This window comes from Chinchilla lanigera, unplaced genomic scaffold (genome assembly GCF_000276665.1).
Source record: "Chinchilla lanigera isolate Chin_1 unplaced genomic scaffold, ChiLan1.0 scaffold00041, whole genome shotgun sequence".
NCBI lineage: Eukaryota > Metazoa > Chordata > Mammalia > Rodentia > Chinchillidae > Chinchilla > Chinchilla lanigera.
This window is the reverse complement of record NW_004955442.1, coordinates 17,491,865-17,502,287: the sequence shown is the minus strand read 5'-3', so window position 1 is coordinate 17,502,287 and position 10,423 is coordinate 17,491,865. Positions and strand designations below refer to the sequence as shown.

At 42.3% G+C, this 10,423-nt stretch overlaps 1 protein-coding gene and 1 pseudogene across 2 annotated transcripts in view; both read left to right on the top strand.

The window, feature by feature from the left end:
* The window catches only part of Ube2l3 (ubiquitin-conjugating enzyme E2L 3), a 93,861-nt gene that overhangs the window by 79,388 nt on the left and 4,050 nt on the right, over positions 1–10,423 (top strand). For both annotated transcript variants that reach the window (XM_005391710.2, XM_005391712.2), the window contains one exon: positions 4,612–4,798. In XM_005391710.2, coding sequence (XP_005391767.1) covers positions 4,612–4,798 — 187 coding nt within the window. The remainder of the gene's footprint in view (positions 1–4,611; positions 4,799–10,423) is intronic.
* On the top strand, positions 658–2,491 carry LOC102029014 (annotated as a pseudogene).

Here is a 10,423-nt window from a genome sequence, read left to right as displayed (position 1 = left end):
TCGTGAGTTCGGTTCCCGGTACCGGAGAAAAACCAAAATAAATAAATAAATAAATAAATAAATAAATAAATAAAAAGAAAGTGGGTGAGGTTACATACACGGAGCTCGTTAAGGATGTGGAAGAAAAATCAAGGGGTTGTGATGTGGTTTAACTGAGAGATGAAGAATTTGTAGAGAAAGCACTAGAAATTATGAACAAATGTGATCATAGTGGAAGACCCTTGAATATAAAAGAGAATCCTGATGGAGAAAATGCTCGTAGGGCACTGCAATGAACAGGAGGGTCCTTTCCATGCCCTGAGATGGGGTTCGGGTTGATGAGTTTACCACCATCCATTCTCAATAACCCATACATTCCCTCCGAGGTTATCAGTAACTTGCAGCTGGTAGACCTGGTTCCACAATTTTTATTGCTAATCTGGACTTCAAAGTTAGGTGGAAGAAACTAAAGGAAATGTTCAGCATAGCTGGAACTGTAAAGCGAGCAGATATTAAAGAAGACAAAGATGGCAAGAGCAGAGGAATGGGCACACTTCCCCCCCCACCCCCCACCCCACCCCCGGTACTGGGAATCGAACTCACGACCTTGCACTTGCCAGGCAGGCACTGTGCCGCTGAGCTAAATCCCCGGCCCTGCAGTCACTTTTAAGCAAGCAGTTGAAGCAGTTCAAACAATTCTTGTGTTCATTGGGCAGTTTTTATTTGATAGACCTATGCATGTGAAAATGGGTGGCAAGTGTGTCCCTCGTGAAGACTACCATTCACATGATAGTAAAACACCACAAGTACCATGTAATCTTGGTGGTATTGGAATGGGACTTGATCCAGGGGGACAGCCTATTAGGGCCAGCCATTTGAACATAAGTGATGTAATGGGAAATTTAGCTCCAAGTGGTGTGGGAATGGATGGTCCAGGTTTTGGAGGAATGAGTAGGATTGGAGGAGGAATCACGTTTGGTGGTCTAGAAGCAGTGAGTACCATGGGAGAATTTGGTAGGGTGGGCTGGATGGGAGAGTTGTACTGTGGTGCGATGACTAGTAGCATGGAACGAGATTTTGGACATGATGATACTGGAATAAATTGAGGTTTTGGATTCATTTGGTAGAGTTGGCAGTGCAGTGATTGGAGGGTTTTCAGGAAGAATAGGAGCTTCTAACATGGTTCCAGTAGGATCTGGAATAAGTGGTGGCATGGGTGGGTGGCATGAGCAGTGTGACTCGAGGCGTGGGCATGGGCCTGGACTGCGTGAGCTCTGACTTTGACAGAATGGGCCCGGGCATCGGCGCCATCCTGGGCTGGAGCATCAATATGAACAGAGGATTTCTGTCCAGGTCCATGGGGAGCGGGATGAGAGAGAATAGGCTCCAAAGGTAGCCAGATATTTGTCAGAAGTCTGCCTTTTGACTTGACTTGGCAGAAACTAAAAGAAATTCAGTCAGGAAAAAAAAAAAAAAAATTCAGTCATTGTGGTCATGTCATGTTTGTGGAAATAAGAATGGAGAATGGAAAGTCAAAGGGCTGTGTAATGGTCAGGTTTGGCTCTCCAGAGTCAGCTGAAAAGGCCTGCAGAATATTGAATGGCATCCAAATCAGCAGCAGAGAAATTAATGTCCACTTAGATTGTATTGTGTAATTTTAGCTACAGTTGGAACATTCTTTCATTTGTTTTTGCTGAATCTTCTAGAAAAAGTCATTTTTTGTTTTAGTAATACTATATGCTTACAGAAGCCATAAAAATGAACTTTTAAAATTCCCATCAGCTTTCAACAGTATAATGCTAAAAATATACTGTGATTATTTTTGTTCATCTTATTTTGAGTTTCTAAAAACAGCAAGTCTGGTCATTCAGCTTAAATGCATAGTTATACTCTTTTTAAAGAAATAAGCCATTTTCCTGTTGTTTTCACTATGACATAGTAGGGTTTGTTTGCCTCAGCTTTTATCCATTTATTGTAAGGTAAAAGGTAAATGGTTCTTTTTAATTTTTGTTTTATCATATGTAGTTGTCCATGAAAAGAAGGGCTCAGATTAATTAGAATATGATTTCAGTTGGTTTTAAAGTACTTTTCTCTGGCATAAAGAATTATTCTAAGTGTTAGATTGTAAAGTTCAGGATGGTTTTTGACTTAAAGAAAGATTTTTCATGTTCTCCCATTCACATTCTCCACATAACACTCTAAATAAAATCAACCTCCACCACCCTTTATTTTATTATTACCAATAATTCTATTAGAACTGATAGTGTAGTGAGCCCCATATACAATAATAAGCAGACGGCTCCCAACTTTCTGTCTAGTTTCCAGCCATTACTGTGAACTGCTAGAAAAGGAATTGAAATGTTGAGGGAGACAGTGATGTTAGTCCTCTGTTGTTCACTCCTACAAGAGCTAATGTGTTTATGAATGCAGTTTGAAGGAGCTGCAGAGTGCCTAAGCATAGCATATCAAACACATTGAATCCTATGGTGTGAGACATAGCCATGTCTCCTTTCCCTACAGACGGAAAGCATGTTAAAATGTGCATACCAGTACTGTATTTCATTAATAATCTTCATAAGGGGCTGGGGATTTAGCTCAGTGGCACAGCGCCTGCCTGGCTAGCACAAGGTCATGAGTTCGATTCCCGGTACCAGAAAAAAAAAAAACAAAAAAAAACAAACAAATAATCTTCATAAGGAAAACACTGGATACTTTTTTATTGTTGGTTAGATTTGGAAAATTGCTATTACATTATGTCTTGTTTTTATTTATTTATTTATTTATTGTCTTTTGTCTTTTTGAGACGGTCTTGCTATGCAGTTCAGGCTGGCCTTGAGCTCACTTTGTAGCCCAGGGTGGTCTTGAACTTGCAAAGATCCTCCTGCCTTGCCTCCCAAGTGCTAGGATTACAGGCTTGTGCCACCACCACAGGCTGAACTTTTATTTTAAATTTTTTCCTTGGTTAGTATTTAAAGTGTTAACGCTGGGCTGGGGATGTAGCTCAGCAGCACAAGTGCCTGCCTGGCAAGCACAAGGTCCTGAGTTCAATTCCTAGTACCAAAAAATAAATAAATAAAAGTTGTAACATTTATTTAATAATAATTATTTATTAAACCATTTCCCAACAAGGGAAGTAGCTTACTCATTGCTGTTTATTCTAATTTAACATAATTAGTTACTGTTTAATACACCTTCCAATATTATATTGGGGATTAGACTGAGTGAAATTAACATGGTTTTTATTTTATTTTTGTATCGGGAATTAAACTCAGGATCTTGCGCTTGCCAGGCAGGTGCTTACACCACTGAGCTATATTCCCGGCCCTAACATGGTTTTTAAAAGTTAAAATAACGGTATGGTGGTGCACACCTGTAATTCTAATACTCAAGAGGTTGAGGCAGGAGGATCGTTGCGAGTTTGAGACCGGCCTGGGCTACAAAGTGAGCTCCAAATTAGCCTGAACTGCATAGAGAGACCCTGTCTCAAGAACAAACAAACAAACAAAAAAGTTAAAATAAGTAAAAATAAGGCTGGGGGGAAAAAATAGGACTGGAGCTCTAGCTCGGTACAGCCCTGAATTCATTTAGCGGTATAGTGAATGAACAGTGAATCCAGATAAACACTATTCAGCTATTAAAAAGACATGAATTGCTAAGCAAAAGAAACGACTCCAAGAAGGCTTAATCTATCCAGGCTACTGTTAAAAACAAATTTAAAAACCTGTAGACTATGTAGCTTATAAACAGGAGAAATATATTTCTACAGTTGCAGAGCCTGGAAAGTCTTAAGATCAAGACACTGAACATACAGGGTCTGAGGAAGTTCTGTTTTCCATTCATAACGTTGCCTTCTTGCTATGTCCTCACATGATGGGAGGGATATGGGAGTCCTGGGAGGGGGCTTTCATAAGGCTACCAATAACATGGTGACCACCTCATCTTCCAGTGGCCCCATGTCCTAATACCACACTGATGAGATTATAGAGGTGTGTGTCTTTTATGCTGGAGTTTAACCAAGGCCCCTACACATGCTATCACAAGCTCTACCACTGAGCTACTCACAGCCTGCATGATTAGGTTTTTATGGATAAATTTGGGGAAGACAACAAGCATTCAGATTATAGCTGCTGCAGGGTATGGTCTCACTTACCTTGTATAACTACACAAAACCCATACAATGCACAGTAGCAAGGGTGAACCTCAGTCATCTTAAGCCGTGGACTTCAGGTGGTGGTGTGTTGATGTAGGCTCATGAATTGTAGCAAATTTACCCATTTGATGAAGGTTGTTGATAGTGGGAGAAGCTGTGTGTATGGGGGACTCTGTAGATGGGTTATTTGTACACTTACCTCTCAGTTTTCCTGTGAACCTAAAGTTGTCCTAAAAAATAAAGGGTATTTTTTTTTAAAAGTATAAAAATATCAGGACTTCAATCTGAGGCTTTTCATGGCTTAACACATGTCTCGTCTCGCTCTAAGAAATACTGTCATTGTTGGGTTGTCCTGTAGGTGACAGGTCCTCAATTGATGTACCACTTGAAATAAATTAACCTTTCCTATAAACAATTAGAATAGTCCTGTCTTGGCTGCAGATGTGTGAATGACAATGTGTTTGTTTTCTCTTTCCTTCCAGGACAACCCTCCATATGATAAGGGAGCCTTTAGAATTGAAATCAACTTTCCAGCAGAGTACCCATTCAAACCACCGAAGATCACATTTAAAACAAAGATCTATCACCCAAACATTGATGAAAAAGGGCAAGTTTGCCTCCCGGTAATTAGTGCTGAGAACTGGAAGCCAGCGACCAAGACCGACCAAGGTAAGGCACTCCTCTGTCAGAGTCTAGAGAAGAAAAATCCTACCTTACCACCTCAGGTTCACACAGAAGTGCTTCTGAGGTCCCACCGGCCTGTGGGGAGGGCTAATCTCATTTGAAATATTGACCTGTACAGGTACTGAGGAGGCCCTCCCTTGGTTGTTTACAACCCAGCGGAACAGAGACAAGCCCAGAAGTTTGCTGCATGTGGGGGCACTGGTCCCTAGGAGTGACGCAGGATTGTTGGGATGCCTCAAAGGGGAAGTGGTGCTTAAGGTGGGCTCCCACAGCACTTAGCACCTGAACTTAGACTTGAAGGAAGAAAAAAAAGTGGTGAGGGCCTTCCAGGCTAATAGTGGCTCACAGTGGCTGGTTTACGGGCAGGGAACAAGGTCAGACTTGAAATCTGCATTGCCGGATAAAGCGCGTAGTTGTCTATAGTGGGCCTAGAACTCCTTGGAATTGATTGTGATATATGTGTCCATGTGTCTGGGTGAACACACAAATGTATGTTATTCTGGGAAAAGTATTTGACTCATTGCGATTGCCCTCCCTCTTGTCCCATGGAAGTAGCAAGACTGTCTTGTAGGTTTTGACTGTTTTTTATTCATTCCAGACTTTATTGTGAAATCTTAATCTCGTATTTTTGGAGGCTTTCTAATAAGAAGTAACTGAATCAATGTAAGGTCTGCTTAAATTACAGAGAATGGATGAAACTGGTATTGGCAAGGCTATAGTTTCCAGGTACTAAGTTTTTCAGTTACTAAGGTAGTCATTTTTTGGCGGAAACCCTGGAAGGTGGAAGTTGAAAGCTTTTCACAAGAGAAAATCAGCCAGGTGTAGTGGCACGCTCTTGTAATCCCTGCACTTGGGAAGCTAAGGCAGGAGGATAAGACTGGGCTACAGAAGGGAGTTCAAGGCCAGCTTGCACTACATAGTGAGACCCTGTCTCGGAAAAAAAAAATCAAGTCTTATTCTGTGAAAATAATCAACCATGAAAGGCACCACAGGGCTCCCACAGCTGAATGGTTGACAGTGCTGATGTTCAGTGAAAAAACAGTATCCAATGCGCTTGGCACTTGGTTGTGTAGAAGCTGAGATTTATAACAGCTTGACACCATTCTCTTTGCACATGGCCTGATTTTTTTTCTACATGGGAATTTAGTTCTGTGTCAGAAGCCCATAGGTACATTTGTTCGGCAATGTCTTGTTGGCCCTCATTCCCAGAGACCTTGCTAAGCATATCTCTGTTCAACCATCGTGCCTGGCAGGAGAAGTCCTTCCAGGAGAGGCTGCCCAGGAAAGCCATGCAGCTGTCACTCCGGCTATAGAGTCCAAGGTCTTCTCTGAGGGTGTGAGGGCCAGGGCTAGGGAACCTCAGAGGAGATGGATACGAGCACTTAGCCATCTCTTGTGGAGGCTGGCTGCAAAAGAAAGCCATCATGCAGTATTATTCCATTTCTTTTCTTGGTACTGGGAATTGAATTCAGGACCTTGCACTGCCAGGCAGGGGCTGTGCCGCTGAGCTATAGCCTCAGCCCCAATATTATTGCTTTTTAAGCTTCAGATCTTAAATGCATAGCCCATATCCTCTCCTTTTTCAAGTTTTGGCCACTCTCCACCCACACACACAAAAAGAGCCAGATAACCTAGGGGTGGCCTTCATTCTTTGGTAAAACGTGCTTGATTTAGAATTTTTAAAGGTAAAAATTTTGATATAGGTTCTAGGCACAGTGATGGCCAGGATTAGTATTTTGTGATTTGGCACAGTATAGGCTTCCTTCCTAGAAAATTATTCTATGGGTGCTTCGTAACGTGCCCTTGATCCTGTCCTCATGTACATCAGGAATGATAGCCAGGTGTGGTGGTGTGCGCCTTAATCCCAGCACTTGGGAGGCTGAGGCAAGATGATCACTGGGAGTTCGAGGTTAGCCTGGACTGTGTAGTAAGTTCAAGGCCAGTCTGCCAGTCTGACTACAAAGCAAGACTGTCTCAGAAAAGAAAAAGGGGGGGGGGCTGTTGCACATAGGGTAACACTTCGTGCCACAGTCTTTATGTTTATGTTTATGTTTATGTTATTATAAATCCCCTTAAAACTTAATAGATTTAGGGCATTATAAATCCCCTTAAAACTTAATAGATTTCTTGGGGGTATAGCCCAGTGGTAGAGCACTTCCCTAGTTGTACAGAACTGGGTTTAATTATCAGCACTGCAAATAAATAAGCAAATTTAGTGACTAGCTGGGCCTATTGATACAGGGCCTAGGCTGAGGCAAGAGGATTGCAGGTTTGAGCCAACATGGGCAAGTTAGCAATTTAGCAAATCCATGTCTCAAAAAATAAAAAAGTGCTGTGAATGTAGCTCAGTACCAAGGCCCTGGGTTCAGTCTCTAATACTACAAACAAACAAAAAACCAGCTTAAAGTAACAGCAGTTTATTAGTATTTATTCTGCAGGCTGGCTGGGCTTGGCATGGTAGTTATTCTTGGGTCACTCATGTAGCTGCATTAACCTAGGAGCTCCTCAAGGGCTGGTGTGTGCCAGTTCATATTGTTCACGTGCGTGGCACCTAGGATTAGCCAGGCACCTCAGTTTTCGTTGTGGCTTCGTCCATGAGGCTAAATTGCACTTCTTCACAGCATGAAGGTGAAAGAAGAAACTGCTAGGCCTCTGACGGCTCACATGCAGAACTGGTACCTAGTCCCTCCTTCTGGATTCTGTTGGTCAAACAAGTCTAGACCCAGGAGAGAGGGAGGAGACTTTGTGTCTTGACAGGAGGTATGGCAGCTCTGAAGAGGGTCTTGCAGAACAAGGAAGGTGTTTACGGAGGCAGAACAGGCGTCTGAGTGATGGTGAGCTCCCTCAGTGATTTCTAGGCCTGCTGGGCGCACTTGTCCCAAATGGTGGCTCTCATGGACTACAGTTGCTGCTCTCACTTGTCATATCCTTGTATGTTCAGTGTCCCTGTTTTTCTGGCCCTATTTTCTAACTGCTGTTCAGCTACTACCATCCTACTACAACATCTTGTTGTTAAATGCCTTGCCATTTCCTAAAGTCGTAAAATAATGTGCTACTTGTGGCACCTCTTGCTTTACTCTTCTCCTGGTACTCTTCCAGTCTTCATAGCGTCGGTTCATGATTTTCTGCTGCCCTGTCCTTAGAAGCTTTCACACTCCACTGGAGACCTTCTCAGATCCAGCCTTGAAGTTTTTTTGTCCTCCTCGGTTCACAAACTCTCACTCCAGCCAGCCGCCAGTACAGCCTGTGTTGTTCTTCAGACCAGCTACATTTCCAGTTCAGGATTACCCTATGTATAGAATCCCAAAATAGTACTTGTATTAGATACAGAGAATTAGAAATGTTAAGATTGTCAACAGTAGAGTTAAAATGCACTTAGAATATGAAATTAAGCATATTGAAGGATATAGTAAGCTAAAATAAAAGGCTCCTGTGATTAGACAGTGTACCTAAGAGAAATGAAAGCCTGTGCCCATACAAACACTTGTACACAGCTTATTCACGGCAGCTTTATCTGTAAATGTCCATGGGATGGTAAATGGATAAACTGAATGTGGTATACCCATACAGTGCTCTGAAGAGATATAATCTAACCTCATGGAGAAAAAGAGGCTACTTTCTTGTTTCAGCTTTCATACATAAGCATGTAGTCCGCAGTGCTGCATTTTGTGCTTTTCATTTTGCAATTTGACTTTTAAAATAGCCAGCCAGGTGTAGAGATGCATACCTGTATTCTCAACTCTTTGGAAGGCTGAGGCAGGAGGATTGCAAATTCATAGTTCCAACTGGGCAACTTAGTGAGCTGTGATCTCTAAATAATAAGATTGGAGGGGCCGGGGATTTAGCTCAGCGGCAAAAACGTTTGCCTGGCAAGCGCAAGGTCGTGAGTTCGGTTCCCGGTACCGGAGAAAAACCAAAAAAAAAAAAAAAAAAAGATTGGAGATACAGCACAGTGGCAGAATGCCTCTGGGTTTGATCTCAAGTATAGTTTAAAAAAAAAAAAAAGCCCCTCAAATGTAGTGCTAAAGTGCTGTCTAGTATACAGGAAGACTATACTGTCTTATGGAGAAATCACATGTGTTAGCTAAACTTTATTCTGGCATGAGTTACAGTACTGTGTCCATGAGTCAGTGATAATGAACCAGTGTTATATATTCAGTAAGGCTTCCTTACTTCCATCTGTCCATCTATCCATCCATCCATCCGTTTTTGTGTGGTTTTTTTTCTTTTTTCTTCTGGTCTTTTGGAGACAGGGTCTTCCTATGCAGTTCAGGCTGGTCTTGAGCTCACTTTGTAGACCAGTAAGGTTTCAAACTGGTCTCAAACTTGCAATGATCTTCCTGCTTCAGCCTCCTAAGTGCTGGGATTACAGGTGTGCACCACCACCCTTGGCTCATCTTTTTTTTTTTTTTTTTTTTTTTTTTTTTAACAGTAGCAAAGATTTTTAAAGGTAGGAAAAGCAACAGACTCTGCAGGGCAAGTTGGGCCAAGTAAAAGTAGGAAAGGAAGTATACCCTACAGCGTGAAGGTGGGCCAAGAGAGAACATAGTAGCCTTTTTAAATTTTGAGATAGTGTCTTACTAAGTTGCCCAGGCTGATCTCAAGCTTGTGATCCTCCTGCCTGAGCCTGCTGAGTAGCTGGGACTACGGACATGTGCCACTGCACCCAATTTTTTTTTCTTTTGTCTTTGTGAGACAGTCTCACTATGCAGTTCAGGCTGGCTTTGATCTCACTTTGTAGCCCACGGTGGTCTCGAACTTGCAGCGATCCTCTTGCCTCAGCCTCCCGAGTGCTGGGATTACAGGCATGTGCCAACACGCCCGGCCACTGCACCCAATTTTAAGGAAGATTTCTTTAAACATGTACAAAACACAGCTGTATATTAATCAGCTGATGAAAATGTGAGCAGAGGAACTGTGACCCAGTGTTAATTCAGTGTTCATGCAAGTCGCTAGGACATAGCTACTACAGATAACAAGGTTCAGTTGTATATAAAGATCATCAGAAGAGGCACATTCACACAAACAAATTAGTGATTGTCAGGGTATGAGGAGGAGGGCAAGAATAAGAATGCAGAAAGTTTTTCCTGTTTTTTTGTTTTTGGTACCAGGAATCAAACTCAGGGCCTTGCCCTTGCCAGGCATTGTGCTGCTGAGCTACATCCCCAGCCCCTAGAAACAGTTTTATTGAGCAGTGGTTGGTCCTAGTGGCTTTTTGAGGCAGAGTCTCATTAAATCACTCAGTTGCCTCAGCCTCTCAGAGTGCTGGGATTAAAAGAGTATACCATGCACAAACGACTATGTGCCCTGCTTTCTAGTAGACACATCAGTAAACAAAACAAGGGTTAGCTTGGTGGTTGAATGAGATTTGCTATACAAAATACAATTGGTAACAAAGCAGGCATGTATGGTACATGCTTGTAGTCTAGCACTCTGGGAAGATGAGACAGGAGAATCATAGGTTCGAGCTCAACCTGGGCAATTTAGTGACTTAAGGAGACCCTGTCTCGAAATGAAAAAAGGGCTGGTGATGTAGCTCAGTGCATAGATCCTCAGTGCATGGATCCTCAGTGTATAGATCCTAGTAGCTTCTCAGTGCATAGATCCTAG